The sequence below is a fragment of the Antechinus flavipes genome, chromosome 2 (assembly GCF_016432865.1).
Source record: "Antechinus flavipes isolate AdamAnt ecotype Samford, QLD, Australia chromosome 2, AdamAnt_v2, whole genome shotgun sequence".
NCBI classification, from domain to species: Eukaryota; Metazoa; Chordata; class Mammalia; order Dasyuromorphia; family Dasyuridae; genus Antechinus; species Antechinus flavipes.
This window is the reverse complement of record NC_067399.1, coordinates 452,788,046-452,814,590: the sequence shown is the minus strand read 5'-3', so window position 1 is coordinate 452,814,590 and position 26,545 is coordinate 452,788,046. Positions and strand designations below refer to the sequence as shown.

Sequence of the window (26,545 nt, the reverse complement as noted above, 5' to 3'; positions counted from 1 at the left end):
TTTTAAGCTTCCTGTTCCCCAAAGAAAACTTTAATGTGAACATACAGGATAGAGAAGGTCCATGATGCTTTACCCCAGGCAGAGGACACCCCTCTTCCCTCAGTAATCCGAGGGCCCAGTAAAAGTCAGAAGCCTCCCACTCAACTATGCTGAGGGTTGGTCTGCAAACCCCAGAAGCAGGGATAAAGGAAACACCCATCTCTTTTACAAGCTAACGATGCCCTGTGAGCTATAGGCATATAGGTGGTCAATGGCCAGAATATGAGTGGCTGTCTAGGCTGTGAAGTCTGTAGGTGATTAAGGCTCAATGTTGTCCACTAGCCAGAGCATGATTAAAGCCAGGCAGTGGTAGCAACTGCAGCAGAGAAGGGGACTGGAGGTCTGTTCTGCTGAAGCCTAGCCAAAAGTTGCCAAAGAAACGAAGGCACTGGAATGAACTCACACCCTGAAGAGTCACTGGGGACCTTCTGGTGCCTCCCCGGTGATGGCCTTTTGGTAGCCCAGGAAGGCAACAGTTTCCCATCCCGGGTTGCCCCAGGAATCTACATCTAAGTCATCCCTCACCCCCTGGGACAGGCAGCCCTGTTAGGGGCCCTGGTTCTGGGACAGGAAGGGATGTGGGAGTTAGAGAGGGGGTGTCTGCTGGGACGATCGGTTCCCTGAGGGTTGGCTTTGCCCTGGTGTCCTGTTATGGTCAGGATTCTGCTCTGTGCCTCCTCAAGGGCTCCTCAGTGGCAGTTCTGACAGCTGGGGTGGCAGGGAATTCCATTCAGCCGGCAACGGCAGCCCCCACTGGTATCCCCAACGCCCTGATTAGCAGAGGGAGGAAAGAACTTTAGGGGAGATAACCAAGCTAGAAAGGAAAGAGAGGAATAAAGCAGGATCATGATAGGATGTCTTCCTCTCTGCCTTTCTCAAGGTCTTACCTAGTGAAGCCCATGAAAGTCTGGGGATTCTGTACAACAGAGCACTTGCTAAAAGCCAACTGTACAGAGCACACAGACCCCTCCTCAAGGCCCACCCGCTTCCAAGGGCCCCTCAGTCTTAAAAGATGAGGGCACACCCACTGTAAAGATCAACCAGACCCAGGACTTCTGCAAGGGCCACAGGAGGACACTGGCCTCCCCAGGACTCCCAGCCCAGGCCCAGCCGGTTTTCTCCCCCGAGGGCCCAGGACTCACTCCAGGGCCCCAGCGCGGCCCCTTGGTAACCCAGCAGATCTCAGTGTGGCAGACGGTGCAGCGGATCCAATCACAGCCGTCCTTCTTCTGCACCACAATCTGGCACTGAGGGCAGTGCATGGCCTCGCCCTGTTGCAGCATCAGCTACAGACAATCAGAGTGACAGAGAGTCCGGCTGTCAGGGTCATCCGCCCAGGAGTCAGCTGGCCAAAAACAATGGCTCCCTCTTCTATGGTGTGACACACAAAGTGATTCTCTCACAACGGCCCCGGGAGACGAGGTTATACAAGGACTACCAGAGGCAGAACCAGAAATGCTACTCCCCTTGGGGAAGACAGCACAAAATGTGGCCCTGGCAAACTCAAGTGAGGGAATGGGGCAGGGGAATATAAAAGGAAGACAATGGACAGACTTCTGGGCCAGATCAACTGCCTCCAGTGAGCCTCAGATCCCACCACCATGATACTAGAAGTAGGGAGGCTGCCAACGTGACAGGGAATGGGCAGGACTAAGGCAGGAAGAGATTTCTTTGGGCTGAGGGAGAAGGAAGTGCTCCACCTGGCATCTTTCCATCTTAACCATTTTTGCTAAACTAGAAGCTAAGCTCAGTTGTTTCTAACTATGGAAGGGATACAAGTGTTGTCAATGCCCACAAAATTTTAATGCCCTAGGCCAAAGCCCTGATCACACTGCCCTAGTTGTGAATCCAATGATTATGTTCTCCATCTGCCCAGATGAGGCCTGGATGAGAAAAGCGACCTAACCCGTGTCACCTTGAGAGTTAGTGACTGAGACTGGAAGCCAATCAAGCTCCTGATTTCCAGTCCCAGGGAACTCCACCTGCAGTAAGCCCCCAGCCCTTCTCCTCGAATCCAACTTTTTCTAACCAGTCCCACCTCAGCTCCTCATCTGGAAAGTGAGGGCAGCGGACATTTCTAGCGCTTCTCCCCTTGCTGGCTTAGTCTTCCCCGAGTCTCTCACTACCAGACTCTTGTCCATCCTTATGGCTCCTTCTATGAAGCTTTCCTGATTCCTCCCAGCTGTAAGGGATCCCTTCTTCCTTAAATTCCTCAGGCTTCGATCACAAAGCCTAGCTGGGATCCTCATTATCCATACACAGTTCACTGACCTCTATTTGATTTTGTGCTAATGGAGAACAAGGATTACAACTCTATTTCTTTTAGCTCTAAGCAAAGGATAAAGTTTCAAAAGATTATAGGATTTAAAGCTAGAAGAGATCTAATTCAGGAATCAAGAAGTCCTGAGTTCAAATCCAACTTTGGAAACTTACTAGCTGTGTGGCTATAGGTAAGTCACTTAACCGCTATCTGCTTCAGTTTCCCTGTCTGTAGAATGAGGAATGATAACAGCACCTACCTCCCAGGATAGTTGTGAAGATTGAATGATATAATATTTGTAAGGTGCTTAGTAAACAAAGTGCTGTTAAATGTTACCTATTGTTATCTAGTCCAACCATCTTGTTTTGGAGATAGGGAAAAATGAGGCTCAGAAAAGAAAAGCAAATTGCTCAATTGCTTCAGACAGATTTTGTATGACTCCACATGCTAACAGTTATCATTAAAATGCAAATTTTTTGACTCTAAATGCAGTGCTCTCTGTATCACCTAGTTTTTTATTGAAGTAATTTTAATTCCTATCTCCCCTCCTTTGCTCATGCAGTTCCCCTTACCAGTTTTACAGGCCCCAGCTCCCTAGTTTTTCACATACTGAAGACCAGAGTTCAAGTCCTGGCTATGATGCCAGCTCAATGAATGGTTTGAATCACTTAATTTCTCTGAACCTTACTTTCCATATCTATAAAATGGGGATCTTTGCACCACCTATCCCCCAAGGCAGTTGTGAGGAAAATGCTTTATAAATCTTAAAAGCACTTTCAGAAATGAGTCATTATTATTATTAGCCAGAGCCTACACACTCTCCAAAGCCAAATCTAAGTTCCATTTCTTCCTTGAATTTTAGAACCACTGCATTTTAGAACCAGGAAGGCCTCTGAGACCTTTAAGTCCAGTCCCTCTCCTGTTACAGACAGAAAAAAGGCCTGGCTAGGGAAAGAACTGGGACTGAGGCTGACTCAGCACGTTGGAGCTGGGAGAGGCTTAAGAGATAACCAAGCAGTGCCCGCTCCTGCCCTCACCTTAAGCATTTCTGTGGTTTGCCGGGCAGCTACGTCGTTCTGTGCCCTCAAGGCGAGGTCGTCCTGGTACTCCTTGCAGTTCATGTTCTCGTGAATGGCCTGTGAGTGGAGGCAAGCAGTGGATCAGGGATCAGTCTGTCTCCTGGAAGCTGATCTGCTCCTCCCTCCAGGCTGAGGTCCTCATTCTCAGGCCTCCACAGGCCTGCCCAGCAGGGAAAGCCCTGGGTTCAGGGTGCTCCCCCAGCTGAAACCTCCAGACAGCGCCCTGGGGGGCCCAGCTCCCACCAGCTTCCCTTTTCTTCAGCTTTCTTCCAACCTGACTTCCTCAGGGCAGAGTCCATTCCTCAAGGGCCCCGGTCATCCCTAGATGTGCAGCTTCTAGAAGCTTTCTGTGCACCACAGACCCCACTGGGCAGTCTGGTGAAGTCCTCAGAAGGACAATGTTAAATGAATTAAAAATAAGGTAGGATTATAAGGAAACAAATTATTTTGAAATAGTTGCCAAAATATTTTTAAAAGGTCATGGAGCTCCGGGTTAAGAACCCCTGAGCTAAAGTCATAAGACTCTAATGTCCTACAGTGGGATTTGGTAGTTTCCTATGGCTGGTGATAATGGCAATGGCATTGTTTTATTTTGGTACCAACTAAAGGAGCCACTTGCTTCACTCTCACTGGCTTCCATAGTAATTGTCTTTGTCATAGTTATGTGTATTTGTGAGGGCAAAAATATGGGGTCTGTGCTTCTTGTGGGCTGTGGCCCTGGGCCTCACTTCATTTTGTCCCTCTGCCCACCTTCCCTTAATTCTGGGCTTCATTAATGGATTCTGTCTACATGAAGGTGATGCTTCTGATCTATCCTGAATAGGAAATGGGTTTAGTTTTTTTTCCCCTTCCCACTCCCAAAACACAGAAGCGATTAACTGAGCAATCTAGCCTTCCTTTAACAGGCTCCTGAATGGGCAAGGGCAGGTGAGGTGGTTGGCAGGTGTTAGGCAAAATGGGTCTGGGGATGTTGGAGCTGAATGAGGAATGTGGGGATGGGGAAGGGATCCTGACCTTGCAGAGCAGACAGTTAATGTGTCTGCACACTGGACAAATGAACTCGTTGACATCATCCTCAAAGAAGCACCAGCCTCGGCAGTCATTGGTCTTGCAGTGATAGCTGAAGGCACTTCTGTTCTCAGCAATGGAGATGCCCAGGTCCAGGAAACGCTGATAGTCCTCGGGACTCAGGAGCTGCCATGACAACTTACCTTCACTGGGAGGCCACTCACACCAGACACCTGCCTCTCCAAGCATCCTCTCAACACAAAGCCCTCCCCAATGAACTCTACCCACCTCTGAGGTCTCCATTCCTCTGTAGCACAATATTTCAATGCCATCTCAAAGATTTCCCAGAGGTAGGGCCTTTCTATCCAGAGAAGGCTAAATAGCCACTTGTCAGAATATTGTAAAAATCACAGGAACATGGATTTAAGGCTGGAAGGAACCTTAAAAGGCCATTTAGCCCAATCTTCTACTCCCATTTTACCAATGACAAAACTGAGGCTCAGAGAATTGAAATAGCGGGCATCAGAGCCAGTATTTAAGTGAGCCTAGGTCTTAAACCTATTGCAAATCCACAACTCCTTTTATCAAATCCCACTATCTCTTGATTAGATGACCTCTCATGTTCCCTTCTGGCTCTCAGATTCTAGAATTCTTGATAACTCTGCTGAATTACTAGCCTGAGACACCTTTCTTCTCTTCTCTGAATATTATTCATTCACGGCCCAGCTTGAGATACCCCTCCTCCAGGGAGTCTTCCCTGACCCCCTCAGTTTCTATTCACCTTTCTTCCCCCTGAGCTCCCACAGCCCTGTGAATCACACACCTTTAGGCCTCAAATGGATTGTGTGCCTGTGCTGTGTGTGTGTGTGTGTGTGTGTGTGTGTGTGTGTGTGGTCTCCCTGACAATACAGTGAGGGCAAGGGACAGATGTAGGTATTTGCTCTCCCTGTATTCAGAGCTCTGATCATTAGTTGTGAGTAGACAATAGTACTACAGGTAATAATAACAATAATAATACTAAAGATTAGGACTGTTTGCTGTCTTGAGGAGAGAAGAGGAGAGGAGAAAAATTTGGAACACAAAGTTTTGCAATGTTGAAAACTAGCTTTGCATGTATTTGGAAAAAGAAAATACTATTAAAAAAATGATGATAGCTAACATTTCTTTAAGACCAACTACATGTCAGGCATTGTGCTAAGTGCATAACAAACATCTCACTTGATCCTTACAACCTTAATAGGCAGGTGCTATTATTATCCCCATTTTACAGGTGAGGAGACTGAAGCACAGTGACTAAGTGCCTTATCTAAAGTCACACAGTTACTGTCTGAGGTCACATTGAACTCAGGCCTTCCAGACTCCAGGCCCAGCACTCTGTCTGTGGCACCCCCGGCTGCTACAGCCTGAGATGGTGAGTTCCTCCAAATTTTCTGATTCTTCCCTTATCTTCAGTCCCCCAGCAGCCCCCACCCTAGACCTTACCGCTCGGATCTCTCGTTCCTGCAGCTTCCCTGGGCAGGAGTAAGTGTCATCAATGTAGGGGCAGGATACCTCGGCTTCCTGGCTGTTCAAGATTGTGCCCTGAAGGCAGTCCCTGGCAAAGGAGTGGGGGAAGAGGAGAAAAGGAGATAAGGAGGGGAGGGCCTTTGGTCAAAGTTGGCCCTGGAAGTTTAAGGAAATAGTGTAGCCTAGTAAAAAGCCTACAGTTAGAATCAGGACACCTGGTGCAAACCCTTGATCTGACAGTGAATCAAGACAAGACGATTAATTAGTACTCATCTGGGTAAGACCAATAATGATAATAACAGCTAAACATACAGTGCTTTTAGGATAGTAAAATACTTTAGAAATATCTCTTTGATCTTTATAGTCACTCAGGAAGGGAGATATTATTATTATCCCCAATTCGCAAATGAGAAAGCTGAGACCTGGAGAGGTTAAATGGCAACACCTCTTGACTCCAAGGCCAATATCCTTTTCACTTTGAGGTATTACTAAGCCTCAGTACTTGCATCAGTAAAATGGGGATAAGACTTAAAATACTTGAGCTTTGGAAAGATTCCCCACCTGTGCAAATATTTACAGCAGCACTTTTTATAACAACAAAGAACTGGAAGGAAAGTGGGTGACCATGGAATTGAGAATGGTTAAACAAATCATCACATGACTATGCAGAAAGCATTTTGTAAACTTAAGATTCTATAGCAATGTGAGTTATTATTTTTATTTTAAGGCACTAAAGATGTTTAGCCTGTAGAAGAGAAAATTTAAAAGGGTTATCACTGTTCTAAAAACTTCAATTCAGAACAAAGAACCAGGGAGGATGGGAGGAAAAGTTACAGGGAAGAAATATGGGGTGTAAGTAAAAATTCCCTATCTTCCTACAAATTAGAACTGCTCCAAAGTAGTATAGACAGCATCTATAAGCCGTGAGCTCCCCATCAGAGGTGTAAGAATGTAGCCTTTATAAGTAGTGAGCTTGCATTCACTAAATGCAAGAAAGTAGCCTTTATAAATAGTGAATTCCCTTTCACTAGAGGTATAAAAGTGTATGTAGCCTTTATAAGCTGTGAGCTCACAGTCACTAAATATATAAGAACACAGCCTCTATAAGTAGTGAGCTCCCCATCACATAAGTGTAAGAATGTAGCTTCTGTAAGTTGTGAGCTCACAGTCACTAAATGTATACCAATACAGCCTTTATAGTGAATTGCCCTTCACTAGAGATATAAGAGTGTATGTAGTGAGCTCCCTGTCAGTAGAGGTATAGGAGGGTAGCCCTACATGATCACTTGTAAGGGAAGTAGCAGGAGGGAATTCCTGCTCGTGACCCAGTGGCTCTAGGTAACCTTTTTCCTTTCCACCTGAGATTCTGGGAGCCAAGGTAAAGTAGTATCATCCCACTCCACCCTCCAGCCCCTCTCTCTGCTCAACCCCTCAGGCTCCTGGACTCCATAAGGGACAACTCCCTCCCTTCCAGGCCCAGGCCAGGGCTGACCGCAAGAAGGGAGTAGCCCAGGCCAGGCTGGTGCAGGTCAGGGGTGAGGGAGCCAGGCCGTACTTGCAGAAGCAGTGCAGGCACTCTCGCAGAACTACTCCCTCGCCAGGCCCCAGGGACAAGTAGCAGATGGGGCATTCTACCACCTCGGTGCTCGGCACTAGGTTCCGCTGGTCCAGCTGCAGGAGCTGAAGGTAGTTCCCCTCCTGCTGCTTCTGCTTCCGCTGAGCAAATAAAAGAAAGGAGTCATAGCGAGAAAGAACTCTAAGGTTCCTGTGAAGGAGCAGGATCACCTGGGAGTCAGCATGGATTCACTGAGCATCTGTCAGATCAGAATAATCTCATTTCATTGTCATTCGCCTAAGTTTTTTATTGATATCTTTTGTTCTTATGTAGCCTACATTTTCCCTTAATATTCCTCTCCTTCCTCCTTCCCAGACTCCTATCTTATAGCAGTTATAAGATTGCTAGAAAGACAACTTAACAATAGAGAACATCAGACCAGGAGACCAAAGAGAGAGTTTCGGGAAGATCCTCGACTTGTAAAATATTTATAGCAACACTTTGTGACAGCAAAGAACTGGAAGGAAAGTGGCTGCCCACGGAATGGACAATGGCTGAACAAATGCCGGTATGTGGATGTGATAGAATATTACTGCCCCATGTGAAGTGATGGATATGAAAGATGTCATCATGACTACAACAATGCAAACAGAATTGAAATAGTCAAAACTAAATGCCATGAAACAATTTTGATAATTAAGTCTGGCTCTTGGCCATCGCACCTTGCCCATCTTGTTTGTAGAGGTCAGGCACTGTAGGTATGGAATATTCCATATACTATCAAACATTTTCTATGGTTCTTTTTTTTTTTTTTTTTGAGGCAATTAGGGTTAAGTGACTTGCCCAGGGTCACACAGCCAGGAAATGTTAAGTGTCGGAGATCACACTTGAATTGAGGTCCTCCTGATTTCAGGGTTGGTGCTCTATCCACTGTGCCAATTAGCTGCCTTTGGGTTCTTAATTTTGATGAAATTTCCCCCTCTTTTTATTTTATCTTTTTATAAGAGATGACTCTCTGGAAAGGGGGTAAGATAGGGAAGTTATGGGAAATGTAGGCAACATAAAAACAAGTGTATCAATGCACTTGTTTAAAAAAAAAACCCAACAATCTACCCAATGATCAGAATAACAATAAAAACACCACGGAAAAGAAATGAAATTACTGGTGATATAAAAACAACATATCAGTAAAGACTGATTTAAAAAAACCAACTGCCACAACTATGCAAGAGTTGTCATATATATATACACACAGTTCTTTTTGTTGTTCTTTGTATACTGAAATGTTCATTCTTTGGTGATTAAAATAAAATAAAAAACAATAACCAAAAAAAATTAAAGAAATAGAACTCTGAGAAATTCCAGATCTTAGTTCTTAATCCCAAAGAAGTGTTGGGAAAGCATGCACCTGTTTCCTCTTCTTGGAAAATGTGGGGCTATGGGTACATAATGAGGCAAGGCCAACGTGTGCCAGTTTGTTTTACTTAATTAAATATAAGGGAAGATTCTCTTAGGGTGAGGGATATTGAGAAGAAACAGTTATGTTTATAAAAAAAATAAACAAAAATATAAAGAATGTACTGGCCCTTAATGGGATCTTAGAGCCGTGTTAATCAAATCCTTTTTTCTTACACATGAGGAAAAGGGGCTGAGAAAGAGAAAGTTGTTTGCTTAGCCACATGATGAGCCTTGGTAATTCCAAGGACTCAAATGCTAGTGCAGAGGGCCTACAAACTATGGCCCATACACCAAATCAAGCTATTTGCCTATTTTTGTACATGTTCAGGCATTTTAGTTAGTTTCTGTATTTTTAAGTACAATAAAACTTTACTGAAAAAAAAAATCCCAAGTGGTACAAAATCTGTTAGGTCAGATTTGGCTCTCAGATTGTAGCTACTGAGGACTCTTGCCCTACCCATTTCCCCCCAACCCAAATCCTACACTTAGTTTTTAAGTACAAAAAACCCAACTGTACTTTCCCAGGATGGAGATCTAGTCACATAAAAATTTATGTGAAAAAAAGACTTGAGGGTTTGGGTTGACCACAAGCTCCAAAAATGAGTCAGTACAATGATGTACCAGCTTAAAAAGCCTGAAAACGCTGTCAGGCTGTGTTAAGAGAAGCACAGTATACAGAGAGAATATGCTATGTTGCTACATTTTAGGGCATGTTCTATACTTGAACTCAGGTCTTCAGGTGCCCATTCCTGAGGCACTTTTTTGAAGGTCAGGCTAAGAAATCAGCCATTGCTGTCAACAATGAGCAAAACAAAAAACACAAGTTTCAATCTGCAGATTAGGCAGGTTTAAGACCCAATGACTTTTCTATCCACCCTGATTTGTCTTACACAGAGTGCCTTGTGTTATGGCCACAGCAAGAAAGGCCTTCGGAAATCCCTTTAGTGTGGGACAGATCTGCTTCCGAGGGGCTCAGAAAGGGGAACAGAGGGAGGGACCCCAGTCTGGACATTCCCAAAGAATTCTGGGGTCCTCCTGACCTACCAGATGGTACTGGCGCAGGCTATCTTCCTCATTCTGTAGGCGTGCCTGCTCCTCTTCATCTGGCTGGTAGGAGCTGGGCACCTGGTAACTTTCAGGTCTAGCCTCACAGCACATCTCACAGCCTGGCCTGGTGGGCTTGTTGACAAAAGTGCACCCTGGACATTCCCAGCCAGCCTGGGCAGGAAGAGGGAAGGAGGGTATGATAAAATTTTTCTACCCGGTGCAGATCTTGGTGGCTATTGCTGGGTACCAGCCCCCACATCACTCTTCCTCTGATCTCAAGGAGTTGAACACCTGGTCTCCTGAACTCCTTCTCTCCAACTCCCTCTTATACTAGGGGATTTCAACATCCACATTTCTTAACCTCTCAATTCCTATGACCTACCTCTATCTACTCCACTTCAGTTATAAATAGGGATGGGGATATTATTACCCATCTGCCCATAGTTTTCTAACATTCCTTCTCTCTCTAGGCCTCAACCAATTCTTCACCCCTCATCCAGACTGCCACTTCCTCCACCCCCTCAGGGCTTACTCAGGACATTGTTATTTCTGCTCAGAACTCTCATCCCTTCCTTTCCAGGCACTGCCCCAATCAAGTCACCCCATGTTGTGCTCCATTCTCTAATTCTTCGGGTCACTGTGCATCTCTTGCCAAACCTCAGCCCTGGATTATTCCTATTCTGTTCCCCACTCAATACCTGACACATGCTAAGTCTTAGTAAATGCTAGTTGCTTCCCTTCCTGAATGGAGATCCAGAAGTCCATGGGCTGGTGATTGAACAAATTATAAATTCATGTTACAAACCTCACTTTCTCAAGGAAATGTGATTCTTTAATTCTTCCCTAATTGATTCCCTGTCTCACACCCCAAAGAAGCTATTTCAAATCTTCTCTCATCAAGACTCCACACCTCCCTCATCCCTCTCCCCCTCAACTGAGAGTCTTGCTTCTTTTTTTTGGCTGCATTTCTTGGTTTTATTCAAAACAATCCATAATTTTAGTGTTTCATGGTAGATATTACACTCTACACAAATTACAATGTTCTGCTTCATTCTTAAAAAGAAAATTCTAAAACCCCAGCCCATGTGCAACACAAGAATATGCAAAACTACTATACACACTTTATATCAGAGAGTACAAGATTCTGGTTGTATTATTAGACAAATTACAAGAATCCTCAAACTAGACACAAAGGGTTAACTGTTAGCTCTTAACTGCAAATCTGGATTTCTTCCTTTTAACTCTGAGATGTGAACAACAATTTAAGAGAAATTATCTTTTTATTGTTTAAAATGAATTCAAAATTTTTGTTCAAATATGTATTTTCCCATCCAAAAGAGCTTACTCTTTTTTTAACCTCCCATTTTCCTATTTCTTTTTCACTTCCCTTTGTGCTAAACATTTGGACGCTATAATTAGATCAGGTGCATAATTCTGCCAGGGCTTCCTATTCCACCTATAGGATAATTCTCTACTTGGAGGGTCTTGCTTCTTGCTTAATTTTAAATTTTCTTTTATTTGGAACTTAGACATTGAAAAAAAAGCATTTTCACATACACAGCAGATTCACAAAGACTATTAATAAAACCATGAATCTCTATTCAAAGTATTTTTTAAAGAAAACAATAAATTCCACATATCACTTTCAAAACTCTCCTTGTCTAGGTTTCTTTCTGAACTTCATTTTGATGTCTTCTATTCATTTTTAAAAAAGGTTTTGATGGTCCTCATCTGGGGGGAACATCAGTATTGCTAACCATTTTCTACCTCTTCACACCCAATTTAAAAACTGATAGGAAAAAAATCCTTGTAATAAATGAGCATTGCCAAGCACAATAAATACACAGATACTATGACCAAAAATGTCTTTGTATCTTGAGTCCGTCACTTTTCTTATGGAGGTAGGTTATATACTTCATCATAGGTTCTTTGGAGATACGATCAGAGTTCTTAAATTTTTCAAAGTTGTTTTTGTTTATGATGTTGTTGTTCTTATAAAAACTGTTCTCTTGGTTCTGCTCACTTGATTGTACAGCAGGTCATACTAGTCAGCATTCTTTATGATCCTCTTGTCATTTCTTACAGAACAATAATATTATTTACATGCATATTAATTACATGCATATACCACGATTATCCAGAATCTCAAATTGAAGGTCACTCCTTAGTCCTTTTACTTTTAATTCCCCACTTCAGGGTCAGCTTGTTTCTGTCCACCTCACCCACACATATACCCCCTCCATGAATTATGCTTCCTCTTAGTACCTCCCATCTTCATTTGTTTCCCTGTTAAGTTTAAGGTATTTCTACACCAAATTATTTGTGGGTCTGTTTCAGATAAAATTTAGTTTATCTGATCCCTTTCCCCATGTTTGTATGTGCTTCTCACAAACTTAGATGAGACAGAGTATGTTCTATCCTTTTCTTTTATATGAGTCTATTTCTTTTATTCTCCCTTCTTATTCCCCCTTCTCTTTTAAATCTTCAAATCTAAACTAATCCATCCTTAGGAGTCCTCTGTTTTTTCATTTAATTCTCTCCATGTCCTTTAAGGTTCTGAAAAGACATTTGTTTATTTTCCTCATTTGGAATATTAGCACTACCACATCATATAAAGTTCCTTCCAAATATACTTTTTCTAAGTTTCCTCTTGATTCTTGTGTTTGCAGTTAAAAGTTGCTACTCAGTGCTGATCTTTTCATCAGAAATGCTTAAAAGTCTTCTCTTTCATCAAATGTCTACTTTCCCCTCATAGTAATGATACTTTGGGCTGTAAATTTATATTTTTTGCCTTATGTAATTTGCAAACCAAGATTTTAATCTTTCATAAAATGTTCCCAGTTTTGTGTGATCCTAACTGTGGTTCCTTGGTATTTAAGCTCTTTCTGGACACTCGCAGTATTTTTTTTTTCCTTTGATGTGTATGTAGGGGGGTATCCTAGATGGTGGTTATGGCATTCATTCCCAGGACTTTTGGGGTTCCTTTCAGGAGGTGACCAGTGGATTTCTTTATTTTGCCCTCTAATTCTAATAGATCTGGGAAGTTTTCACATGTCCAGGCTTTTTCCCCATATCAAAACATGGTTTTTAGGGAGCTCAATAGTTTTTAAATTATCTCTCCTTGATTTCCTTTCCAAGTTCAGCTGTTCTTTTCTATCAGATATCATACACTTTCTTCTATTAAAAAACAACAACAACAACAACTTGATTTTATTCTAATATTTCTTGCTATCTTGAATCAATGATCTATGTTTGGTTATATTCTAGTTTACAAAGAATCTATTGTTTGGGTAAAGTTTATCATCTTCTCTTCTAAACTACTTATTCTCCATTCAATTCTTTTCTCTAGGGCTTTTAGTCCATTTTTCTTTTAATGTCTTACTTCATTTCTTCTAACTATTCATATAGTCCTTATGGAAAATCTCCCCCCCCCCCCCGCCCTTTTTTTTAAACTTGAGACTGCCTGAAGTTGTAATAGATCTATTTGCTCCTTCTTTTAGGATCTCTAAAGTCATAATCATTTTTCATTCAGATTTGTATCTTCTTTGATTTATTTACTTGTTCCACCTTTTGTTCCTGTTCAGAGCTTTGGGCCAGTCTTCATCTCTTGCTATATTTTTGAGTGGGGTGATCATTCCTGTTTGCTCTCTCTCTCTCTGATTCTGAGTTCCTGGGCTGATTTAATCTTCCCAGCATTAAGCATCCACTCCTTATCTTCAGCCTGGGATCAGTAAGGTTTAAAATGCTGGATCTTCAGGGCCTTTTATGGTACTAGGGACTACTCAGGGGCTGCTGTTCCCTAGGGCTTTTAAGGATTCTGTGAATTTACAATCACTCTGATGGTTGTTGTCTCCAGAAACAAAACCATGCAAGCTCTACCAGTCACTTGTCCTCCACTAGCTTCTTGGTTACCAATGCCTGGCAGCCCCCTTTACAACTGTCTAGGGGATGCTCCCTGACCTTCTGTACAGTTCTAGGGTGAAAGAGGTCACTTAATATAATTTTTCATTGAATTTCTTGATTCAGTCAGGTATGAATTTCTGGGTTTTGTTGGAATAGATTTGGGGGTGCTTGGCAGTGTGCCTCTCTGTTCAGGCAGCTAAGTTTTGGCCAACAGTCTACTTACCTACTTTCCTGAGAAAACTGAGGCCACTTAATGTGAGTTCTATCTTCTCTCTTTTTCATTTCAAAATCCCTTGATATCATCCCTGACTCTCGTTCTGTCCTTCAGTTTCTTACAAAGAAGTGGCTTTTCTCCTTGCCAAAACAATCCTTCTACCCTTAATTGATCCATCTCATTTTCTCCAGTGTACCATATACATAATCATTTCTCCCTTTCATGAATTGCTCAATTTTCAAACATGCTGAATTCCTTTAGACTCCACTAATCATCCAAATATTGTTCTATGATTTTCCTCACTTTCTCAGCCAATTCCTTTAAAAAAAAAAAAAAAAAAAAAAAAAAAAAAAAAAAGGCTATCTATGCCTTTTGCAAAATGGATAGGGAAAATCCTCTAGAGTTTCATGACACTACTGTCTTCTAGTTCTGTTTTCTACTTATCTTTCTATCTTTTGACCTCTCCTTCTCATTCTCCTTTTCTGATTGGTCAGACATACCCAGTGGTGCTTAATTATTACCACTACACAGATGACTCCCAGATCTATATATCTAGCCTCAGTCTCTCCCAGTCTCTGAGCTTCAGTCCCAAATCACCCATCACTACCGAACATTTCAATTTGGATATCTTAAGAGATACCTCAAATCATCCTGTCCAAAATCGAATTCCTTGTCCACCTCAAAGAAACTCCCCTGGCCCTTAGAATTCTTCTTTTAAGACTCTGCTCAGATACCATCTTCTCATCTTCTACGTGAAGCCTTTACTGATTCCCCCTAACGGCTGGTACTTCCCTCCATAAGTATCTTGTATTTAACTGCTTGTGTATTTATTCTCTTTATATTGAATCTATGTGTACATAAAACATTATACACATATCCTTTCTCATCGTTTTCCCTGTTAGAGTATTAAGTTCCCTAAAAATAGGTATCATTTCAATCTCTGCATTTTTATCTTCATCACCTAGAAGAGCGCCTGACACGTAGCAGGCCCATAACAATGATGCTTGACTGATACTATGAACGGGGCTCAAAGACGCAGGAAGAGAGTTGGCTTGGTGAAAGGGTTTCAGTGGTGAGGGCCAGAGGACAGGCATGAGCAGAGTTAATCCCTTACCACGCAGGGATCAGGGGCTGCTTCCACAGTAGAGGGAGCAGTAGTTCCAGCATCCTCAGATGGTACTTTTTCTTGAGATTCCGTGGCTCGGGGTTCTTGTGGACCCCGAGACTGTAGAGCAAGGTCTCTGAAGCCCAAGTCTGCAAAAAAGAAGAAGTATCAGAGGCACCCCCAACTGCACCCCCATGCCCACCATGCCATCCATCTAGTTGTTCCTATGAGCCTTACAATTCCCCTGCCCTCTGCCTGAAAAAGGCCTGAATATTACTATTTCCATTTTATAAATACGGAAACAAGATCAGAGAGTGGAAGTTACCTACTCATGGTCATATGATGAAAGAAACAGAATTCAAACCTGGGTTTTCTGGCTCCCAAACTATGTATTCTAGCTATGTTTTATGCGGACAGAACAGAAGGTACCCTTGCATACTCTCCTAGCTACTACTAGACTTTGCCTCATAGTCCAGGACTGGCCCTCAGAACTGTTACCTTCTAGGACCCGTAGCTGCCGCTGCCGCTGTAGCTCCTGCTGGCTAAGCTGCGTGTGGTGGGCAGACAGGAGGTAGAGGTAAGCCTTGTCACCATCTTGCCTCACTCCATAGGAATGCAATGTGTCCTGGTCACGGGGCAGCCGCTGGCCAATTACCCACCTCTGTAGGCTTGGATGAAAGCCATAGTCCAGAAAGACCTGGTCAGTGGAAAGAAGGGAAAAAACAAGAGGAGAAGGAAAGTAAGAAAGGAGAAAAGGAGGAGGGAGAGAGAAGGAAAAAGGGTAATGGAGGAGATAAGTTAGGACAAAAAAAGTAGGGAAAAAGGGAAGGAAGGAAAGAGAGACAGAGGAGAAAAGAAGATAGAAAAGATAAGAAGGGGGCAGCTAGGTGGTGCAGTAAATAGAGCACCAGCTCTGAAGTCAGGAGGAGCTGAGTTCAAATTTGGCCTCAGACACTTAACACTTCCTGGCTGTGTGACCCTGGGCAAGTCACTTAACCCCAATTGCCTCAGTGAAAGAAAAAAAAAAGATAAGAAGGAAATTAAGAAAAGAAAAGGAAATTGGGATGGGGAGGAGAGGAAGGAAGAAGATGGGAAAGGAAGAATAGGTTAATGAGGAGTTGCATGTTAAGAATAAAGAGAATGAGGGATGGAGATGGGGGGAAAAGTCATATTCTTTCTGAGGTCAAACAGTCTCAGAGGAAGAACCCCCTGCTCCTCTTCAGTTTTCCCCTAATTCCCAACCTCAGAATACCCTTAAGAAGTGGGTCTGACTGGGTCCAGCCTAAGGCTGAGGGAGTGATCCAGTCTGGCTTCAGTGACCACGCCATTCTTGCTCCCTGAAACCCTACTCTACCAACCCCAGTCCTGGCCAGTCCCAGCTCTCCATACCATGTCTTTCAGAGAAGCCACTGTCATCGTGGGCCGCACCATCAGCCAGATGTGAAGAGTATGCATCTGGGCATCCTCCACACCCACCCACAACCTGTAGGAAAACAAGGGAAGAGAAGCTGGACCACACACAAAGACAGAATACATTCTCTCCTCTTCCCTGCAAGCCTATCACACACACGCCTTTCATGGAGCAAATAAACCTGTCCTCGGACCCCAGGGACACTGATCCCACAGGACAAGCAGCTGACTGCCCGGGGAGAGTCCTCCAATTGACTCTTGGTTCTGCCCCATTTTGGCTGTGTGATCTTGGACAACTTCTCTAACCTCTCTAGAGGCTGTCTCTCTTATGGGGCTACTGGGAAGGCTGAATGAGACACTTTACCTAGGGGATGTACAAAAATAAAGTATTGCAGAAAGGGGTCACTGTTAAAAGTCACAAATTCTCTGCTGGCTCATCCTGGGCCTCATCCCAGCAAGAGTACTCAGTCTCCAAAAACAGCATATAATATCCTGTCTTCCATTCTCTTTGTGTCTCTCATTATTCTGTGTCTCTATCATTCTCCCCTCTAGGGCCTGATCTTCAGTTCCTTCTTATCCTCATAATCTTATTTTGGACATTGTGTTCTTTTGGCGGGGAGGAGGGAAAAGATCTAGAATTCTAGTTTTATTGGTATATTCCAATAAGGAAACTTTCTCTACCAATGCAGAGTCACCTCCTGTTGTACAAGTTATAGTCTTCACTCGAGTTGCCTGGACATTAGGAGATTAAACTACTTGAGGAGCATCACACAGTCAGCAAAAAGCAAAAGAGAGACTTGTACCCAGCTCCTACTAACTTCAAAAGGAACTTTATACCAATTACACCATATTGTCTCAATATTCTTACTAAAATATATGTCCAAATCTATTCATGACACAGCCCAACTGAGGAAAGAATTCATCTGTTAAGTTAGGCTGCCTGTGTTCTTGGTGTCTTTGCTAGAGCTAAGTCTCTGCCTTTTGGGAACTCACTACCTATTAAGAAAATGAACATAGGCATCCCTGGCTGGATAACACCATAGGCTTGGATTATGAAGTTCTCCCTTAGCTAATCAAGCTAAAATCAAAGATGCCTTTTTGGCATCTTTCTGGAATAAACTCTCCCTGAAATTTTGTCTCACATTGGTCCTTCCCCTTAGAACAACAAAATCCAAAGCTTTCCTACATTTTAAAAATCTGTTTAACCTATTCTAACACTTGCCTGCCTTCTATCCCATCTGAAGGCCAGAATTTAGGAGTAGAAGGGACCTTAAAGGCAATGATAATAATAATAGCTAGTACTTTTATACTGCTAAGGTTTCCAAATTTCTTTATAAATATCTCATTTTGTCCTTACAACAATCCTTGGTGCTATATTTATCCTCATTTCACAAATGAGAAAATTGAGACAAAGAGACTTGTCCAGGGTCATACAACTAGGAAGGCTAGTAACAAAGGTCAGACTTTGAACTCAGGTCTTCCTGATCCATACACTAACCACTTCCAGATTCATCCTCTAATCACTGCACCATCTATCAGCTACTTCTAATCATCTCACACAAAGTCCATATCCTACTTAGAGGAACCCTAAGAAATATCACCGAGACAGTCATTAGAATTCTCTCAGAGATCAAGGCATCCCCCAAGACCATCTCCCAAGCTCTCCCTTCTGCCTAGTCTGTTGCCCAGCACTCACTTGATCTCTTGTTTGGGATAGACCTCTGATTTAAGCTGCAGCGTCAGTAGAGCCCGCTGCTTCGCCAGCCAGGTGGCACAGCTCACTGCCATCTTCTCATCCCCACCAGCCACAGCCCGAGCCAGTTTCAGGGCCATCTCCTCTACTGCAAAGGATGTAAAAAAGACTGTAAGACAAAGTATTCATCTGGAGCAGGGAAGTAAGGGGAAAAGAGCTTCTGTTTTTTATTTGGAGCAGGAATGGCTCTCCAGAGATCCAAAATTATTTTTCTTAGGTCTCAGAATAAAGTTCTATAATTTCATTTTATTTTATTTTATTTATTTTTATTAAAACTTTTTATTTACAAAAGAGGAAGTCTAAATTTTGGTCAAAGCCATAGAGGATTGGCATTTCCAAAGGGGCAAAAGTGAACTATGTCCTAGGGAGAACTAAAGGTTAATCCTTATCTCATCAACTCCCACTCAGTACAGGGAAATAGAAATGAAAGATCTAAGCCAGAAGAGGTGCCCAGGTTACTCATCCAAAGTCCTTCCCAGTCCTTCTAGGTATTAAACTCTCCCACCCATCCCCTATCTCCCAGATAATTATTTACAAAATCAACAATAACAATAATAGTTCCTAATTCTATTTTACTTTTACATATAAACAGGATTTCTCTTTCAATAACCTTACAACATAAGAAAGACTAATATTAGTACTCTCATTTTATAGAAGAAAATGAAACTCAGAGAATGAAAGTCATTTGCCCAAAGTCATACATATAGGATGGGGCAGCTAGCTGACATAGTGGATAAAGTCCTGGAGTCAGGAGGACCTGTGTTCAAATCCCACCTCAGATACTTACTAGTTGTGTGATCTTGGGCAAGCCACTTAACTCTGTTTGCCACAATTCTTCATCTGTAAAAAGTGCTGGGGAAGGAAATGGCAAAGCACTCTAGTATCTTTGCCAAGAAAACCCCAAATGGAGTTATAAAGTGTCTTGACAGGATTAAAATGGCTCAACAAAACCAACATACACCTAGGTAATGTCAAAGCTGGATCTTGACCAACTCTGAACCCAATGTCTTACCTTTCTTGGTCTTCTCTTCCATCAGGCTGGACTGTGCCCATCCCACTCAGATCCAATTAGCAGGGTCAGTCTGTGGAGAGAAGATCCAGAAGCTATAGGAGGACCCAAGCCAAGTAGCAAACAAAGAAGGAGAAAAGAGATAATGCCCAAAGAGTAAAATTCCAAAGTTATTTTTCTTAGTCTTAGAAAGAAGTTCTATAATTTTTTTTTCCTTTTCTAGCTAATTTTATTTTATTTATTTTTATTAAAGTTTTTATTTACAAAACATATACATGGGTAATTTTTCAACACTGATCCTTGCAAAACCTTATGTTCCAAATTTTCCCCTCCTTCCTCCACTAGATGGCAAGTAATCCAATACATGTTAAATGTTAAAATATATGTTAAATCCAATATATGTATACATATTTATAGTTATCTTGCTGCACAAGAAATCAAGAAGCAAAAAAAAAAAAAAGTTCTACAATTTTTGCCTTGAAATATCCCAGTCACTTTTTTCTTTTCCCTTTCTTCCCACATCTCATAGGCAAATATTTTGTTTTTTTGTTTGGTTTTAAATAATTTTTTTTTTACCAATTACATGTAAAAACAATTTTTAACATTTGTATTTTAAAATTTTGAGTTCCCAAATCAGTTCCAATTGTTCAATATGAAGAGAACCAGCTACACCCAGCAAAAGAACTATGGGAAATGAGTGTGGACCACAATATAGATTTCTACTCCTTCTGTTTTGTTCGCTTGCATTTTTGATTTTCTTCTCAGGTTATTTTTATCTTATTTCTAAATTCTATTTTTCTTGTGCAGGAAAATAACTATATGGATATGTATACATATATTGTGTTTAACATATACTTGAACATATTTAACATGTATTGGTCTACCTGCCATCTAGGGGAAGGGGTGAGGGGAAGGAGGGGAAAAGTTGGAACAGAAGGTTTTGCAAGAATCAGTGCTGAAAAATTACCCATGCATATGTTTTGTAAATAAAAAGTCATAATAATAATAATTTTTAAGATGTAATTTAAAAAAAGAATCCATGGACCAAAAAACCCAAAACCAAACAAATAAATAAATGAATGAAATATTGAGTTCCCATTCTGGAGAACAATTTGGAACTATGCTCAAAGGGCTATCAAACTGTCCATACCCTTTAATCCAGCAGTGTTTCTACTAGGCTTGTATTCCAAAGATATCTTAAAGAAGGGAAAGGGACCCATATGTGCAGAAATGTTTGTGGCAGCCCTTTTTGTAGTGGCAAGAAACTGGAAACTGAGTGGATGCCCATCAGTTGGGGAATGGCTGAATAAATTATGGCATATTAATGTTATGGAATATTATTGTTCTATAAGAAAAGATCAGCAGGATGATTTCAGATGTCTGGAGAGATTTACTATGAACTGATGATAAGTGAAGTGAGAAGAACCAGAAGATCACTGGACATGGCAACAACAAGATTACACAATGATCAACTCTGATGGATGGGCTCTTCTCAACAATGAGATAATTCGGGCCAGTTCCAATGATCTTATGATGAAGAGAGCCTTCTGCACTCAGAGAGAGGACTATCGGAACTGAGAGTGGACCACAACACAGTATTTTCACTTTTTTGTTGTTTGCTTGCAATTTGGTTTTTGTTTCTCATTTTTTTCCTTTTTGATCTGAATATTTCCTATGTAGCATGATAAATATAGAAAAATAGAAGAATTGCATATGTTTAACACATATTGAATTACCTGCCATCTAGAGGAGGGAGTGGGGAGAAAGAAGGGGAAAATTTTGGAACACAAGGTTTTGTAGGATAAATGTTGAAAATTATCCATCATATATTTTGAAAATAAAAAGCTTTAATAAAAAAAAATTCTGAGTTCCAAATTCTCTCCCTCCCTCCCTGCCACACTCTTTGAGAAGGCAAGTACATTTGACATCCGTTACATAAGGGAAGTCTTGTAAAAGGTATTTCCATCTCAGCCACATTGCTAAAGAAAAAGAAAGTTGTTTTTAAAAGTATGCTTTGACATATATTTAGATTCTATCAGCTTTTTCTCTGGGAGGTGGATACCATTTTCCATTCTAAGTCTTTTGAAATTGTTTTAAATCATTGTATTGCTGAGAATAGCTAAGTCATTGTATAATATTGCTGTTAACTGCATATACTGTTTTTCTGTTTCTACTCACTTCGTTTACATCAGTTTGTATAAGTCTTTCCAAGTTTTTCTGAAAGCATTCTGATGGTCATTTCTTACAATAAAATAGTATTCCATCACAATCATATATAACTTGTTTTGCCATTACCCAAATGATTGGCATTTCCTCAATTTCTAATTCTTTGCTAATCACAAAAAAAAGCTGCTATAAATGTTCTTGTATATATAGGTCTTTTTTCCTTTATTTATTTTTTTAATCTCATTAGGATATAAACCCTGTAGTGATATTGCTAAGTCAGAATATGCACAGTTTTACATAGCCTTTTGGGTATAGTTCCAAATTGTTCTTACAGAATGGTTGAATCAGTTCACAACTCTTCCAATAATCAGTGTCCCAATTTTTCCCAGACTCCCTCCAATATTTGCCATTTTCCTTTTATGTTTTATTAGTCAATCTGATAAGTGTGAGGAGGTACCTCAGAGTTGTTTTAATTTGCATTTCTTTAATAAATAATAATTTAGAACTTTTTTTATATAACTATAATAATTTTGATTTCTTCATCTAAAAACTGTCCATCTATGTTCTTTCACCATTTATCAATTATGGAATGATTTGTATTCTTATAAATTTGACTCTGTTATCTATGTATTTGAGAAATGAGAACTTTGTCAGAGAAAGCTTGGAAAAAAATTGCCCAATTTTTTGCTTTCCTTCTAATCTTTGCTCTATTGGTTTTGTTTTTGCGAATCATTTTTAATTTAATGTAATCAAAAATATACTCATAATGTTCTCTCTTGTTTGATCATAAATTCTTTTCTTTTTCATAGATTTGACAGGTAAACTATTCCATGCTCCCCTAATTTGCTTAAGGTATTACCTTCTATGTCTAAATCATTTATCTATTTTGACCTTATCTTGGTATATGGTGTGAATGTCGGTCTATATCTAGTTTCTGCCAAACTGCTTTCCAGTTTTCCCAGCAGTCTTTGTCAAATACTGAGTTCTTGTCCCAAAAGCTTGGATCTTTGGGTTTATTTATTATTTATTAATCTATTCCACAGATCCACCACTCCATTTCTTAGTCAATACCAGATTGTCTTAATAATCACCCCAGCAAGGTAGTTTCAATTTTATGTCCTCAATGTCTTTCTCAGACATCCTCCCCTTTCTTCTATACCAGCTCTAGCCCAGTCCTATCAAGCTGCATTAGACATTTTTTTCTTAATTTCTAAGTGGTTTTCTAAATGGATATTCTAGTCAATATACTCTGCCAAGATTTACCTTTCTAATACACAGCTCCTACTACATTGCCTCCCAGCTGAAAGCTTTCATGGTTTCCTCACCTGAGAAAAACTTAGTTCTATATCCTAGGTATCTCTATCTTTATGTCGATATCCCTACTAAAATGTGGTGTATAAAAATGAAATATGGTGCAAATATGGATATAATTTCCTAGGGCCATTTATAACCTTATCTCACTTTTTCAGTTCATCAGTTATTAAGTTCCCTATTATGTGCAAAATCCAATCTTAAATCCTACTAATTACCCTTATAAACTCTCACCCAAACTGGTATCCTTCCCACCCCTTGGTCATCCAGCCTTCTCCGGACCCCCAGCCTTGGCATTTACACCTCTGTTTGGAAGAATCACCATTTGTCAATTCTTCCTTTTCTATCTCAGTTAGGAGTTATCATGCCATACCCCTGGAAGAGTATGTCCCCCAAATCTCTGGCACAACAATTCTGCCCCACTTTAACAGTGTTTAACTCTGCAGTTTTCATCTGGATGATGAATTCTGAGGGTTTTAGGTTTTTTTAGTTGCAATCATCCTTTTAATTCTCCTATTCTATGGCTGGTATTAAAATGAATTTATCTCCTCTATGCTACTGTCACGCCACTAGTGAGTAGAGGAAAGCTAACAACAGGCTGTAGTTACAAAGCAGATCCTGAATAAGAGAATTAATTGTTGGTGGTGACAATAACACCAGCAAATCTGAAAAGGGATGGGGGTAGGCTGGCTAAGAGGGATACAGAGAACCCAAGCCAATCACAGAAATCAGATTTAGGGTTAGAAAGAAGTGCAGAACATAACAATGTCAGATCTGGAAGGAACTTTACAACACAGAATGTCAGAGCTAAAAAGCTCTGTGTTAAGAGCTGAAGGAAAACTTAGAATGTACAGTGTCAGGGCTGAAAGGAATCTAAGCTAAAAAAAAAACAAAACAAAACCCACATAATGTTAAGTTACTTAGAATAGCAAAGGATAATGTTGTTAAAAAAAAAAAAAAATTACCCTGGCATGGATTCTGTCAATATAAAGTAATTATTAAATAAAAATTTTTAAAAAAAGTTACTTAGAATAAACACATAATGTTAAAATTGTTAGAGACCTTGGGACATAGAACGTCGGAACTGAAAAGAATCTTAAGAGCTGGAGAAAACTTTAGACTATAAAATGTCAGGGCTGGGAGGAAATTTAGAACATAGACTATTAAGAGCTAGAAAACTTAGACCACCATGTCAGGGCTGGAAGGAATCTTAGAGCACAAAATGTCAAAGCAAAAAACAAAACAAAACCCAACAAAAACAGAATGTTAGGAGTTGGAGAGTCTTTAGAATTAAATACATGCCAGGATTATTAGAGACCTTGGAACACAGAATGTCAACGTTTAAAAGAATCTTAGAAGATAAAATTAGGCTGGGGGAACCTTTAAATCACAGAATGTCAGGGCTGGAAGGAACCTCAGAACCCAGAATATCAGCTGAAAAGGAACACAGAATGCCAGCCCTGGGGGCCTTAGAATACATAACTTCAGGGCTGGAAAGAATCGCGTCAGGGTGGAAGGAGACCTCGGAGCACAATTTCAGAACTCTCAGAAGATTAAAGGTCAGAAGTGGCAGGGAACTCAGGACAAAGAACGTGAGGACTCTCCTCAAGAGCCTGGCGCTCGGTCCCTTTATTTTACAGAGGGAAACAGACCCAAGAGGGCAATCGCCAGGCCTGCCGTTTAAGTTCCGTAAGCGGAGCAATTCGAGAATAGAAACCCGAAAGTGACCCGGGGCCAGGAAATGAGGGAGAGGGGCCAGGAAGAGGAAGAGGGAGTGGAAACTTTCGGTCGTGGGAGGGGGGGACTCGGGGAAAGTTTCCCACCTCCTAAGGAGAGCTGGGGGAGGGGGGAGGCGCGGACTTGTTTGGGGCCAGGTCGGGATGCCAGCTGCAGGCTGTCCCTGGCGAGGATCGTGGGGCTCCGGGGCAGAGCTGGAGCTCCGATCTCGCTTCCTTCCAGCCCCTGCGAGCGGCGGTTACCTGGGCTCCCTCCCCGGCCCTCGTAGGCTCCACTCACGTCGCCCGATCCGGCCTCGGCTAGGCTGCGGCCCGAGGAAGGAGGCGGAAGGAAAAAGAAGTAAGAAAAGCAGCCCCGAGAAGCGGCAGAGGCGAGGGGGCGGGGCCCGGCTACGTCCGGGCCCGGCTACGTCCAGTGCTCGGGGGCGGGGCCTTGGAGTCGGAGAAGCCTTATTGGATGGAAGAAGCATCCGAGGAATTCACGTGGGAAGAATAGTGGGGGATGGAGACCTGGAGATGTAGAGAATAATAATAATAATAATAATGATATCATGCTAAAGCTCCAATGCTTTACAAATTATCATTTAGTTGTTGCTCGTCTTTTTTCAGTTGTGTCCGACTCTTGACCCCCTTATTATTTTTTTTTGGGGGGGGGTGTTCTTGCAAAGATACTTAAGAGTGATTTGCCATTTCCAGCTCATTTTACAGATGAGGAAATTGAGACAAACAGGGTTAAATGACTTGGCCAGTCACACAGCTAAAAAGTATCTGAAGCCAAATTTGAACTCAGATTTTCCTGCTTCCAGGCCCTGTCACTCTGCTGGGTTACTTAGCTGCCCCAACGGGATGTAGGTAGCCTTAGAGCCCATTGAATCTGTTCCAATTTTACAGATAAGGAAATAGGTCCCAACAGAGAAAATTACCTCTCCAAGATCACATAGGTAGCCCGAAAACTAGGCCTGGTAGAGTGATATGACCTGGAGGAAGTATAATCGACTAACAAATATAGATGGTTTTAAATGTTCTCTTTTAGCATCTTGAGAATCTACATTTTATTCACAACTTTGGTATTACCTTCTCCAAACCAAAAACCATTCTCCTTAGCAGAAAAACAGCAGCAACACAAGTGCTGAGGTGTTCTCCTTCTCTAAATTGTTTGTTGTCATCGTCCCAAGAACTCAGGGCAGCACATTTTGTTCCTCTTCTTTTTTCAATGTAACTTTTTTTAAGACCCTTTTTCTTGTCTCTTTTGTTAGCATTTGTCAGTAGACTATTAACAAGCTAAGCATTTTTCTTCTTTTTAAATTTATTTTTATTTTGTAATAATAGATTTGTGTTGACATCTTGTCTTTATGTTGTCACCTAGATTTTCCCTTGTAACCCTTCCCTCTCAGAGAGCCATTCCTTATTTACAAAGAATTTTCTTTAAAAAAAAATTTAAATTCAGCAAAACTTCAAAAAATTGGCACATGCAACATTTTACATCCATAGACATTCCCCTCCCCCTTGCCAAGAAGCAAGAAGAGATATCTTCTCATATCTTTCTTTTGGGACAAAACTAATTCTTTATACTGTGTATACTTTCACAAGATGAAGTTTCAATTGTTTTGTGGTGATTGTTTTTCCCATTTACATTTTTGCAATTGTTGGATGTATTGTTTTCCTGGCTCTGCTTAATTCAACATCAATTCATGTCTTTCCATTTGTTGACTGAATTTTGTTTTAATTCATTTTGAACTTAAATACAAAAGATACAAAAAAAAACATTTTTCATATACATAGCGTGGCATAAAAAGAGAATTAAATATAAAACCATGAATTTCCATTTCATACCATTTAATATTTTTTTTAATAATAAAGATGGCAATAATATGTAAGGTTACACACAATTTTCAAGGCTACTCTGTTTTTCTGTGCTTTCTCCTAAATTTTCTTTTGTTCTCTGCTATGTACTTTTTAGTTTTTTCCTCCTCCCCTTACAGCCCT

General features: G+C 41.2%; 1 protein-coding gene across 3 annotated transcripts; it reads right to left on the bottom strand.

The window, feature by feature from the left end:
* Positions 1-25,036, bottom strand: RBCK1 (RANBP2-type and C3HC4-type zinc finger containing 1). Of its 3 annotated transcripts, none has more exons than XM_051979458.1 (13): positions 24,647-25,036; positions 19,350-19,419; positions 18,281-18,425; positions 16,564-16,657; positions 15,673-15,871; positions 15,184-15,323; positions 9,950-10,123; positions 7,448-7,608; positions 5,869-5,980; positions 4,393-4,572; positions 3,337-3,435; positions 1,182-1,325; positions 1-809 (listed from the first exon to the last, which is right to left on the bottom strand). In XM_051979458.1, exons 2-13 carry the CDS (start codon positions 19,369-19,371, stop codon positions 729-731), a joined length of 1,551 nt encoding a protein of 516 aa, XP_051835418.1. In that variant the 5' UTR covers positions 19,372-19,419; positions 24,647-25,036; the 3' UTR covers positions 1-728. The 3 variants fall into 3 exon arrangements, with proteins under 3 accessions (XP_051835418.1, XP_051835420.1, XP_051835419.1); XM_051979460.1 differs by having other exon boundaries at positions 24,803-25,036; XM_051979459.1 differs by having other exon boundaries at positions 19,350-19,420; positions 24,843-25,036.
* Positions 25,037-26,545: the final 1,509 nt, after the last annotated feature.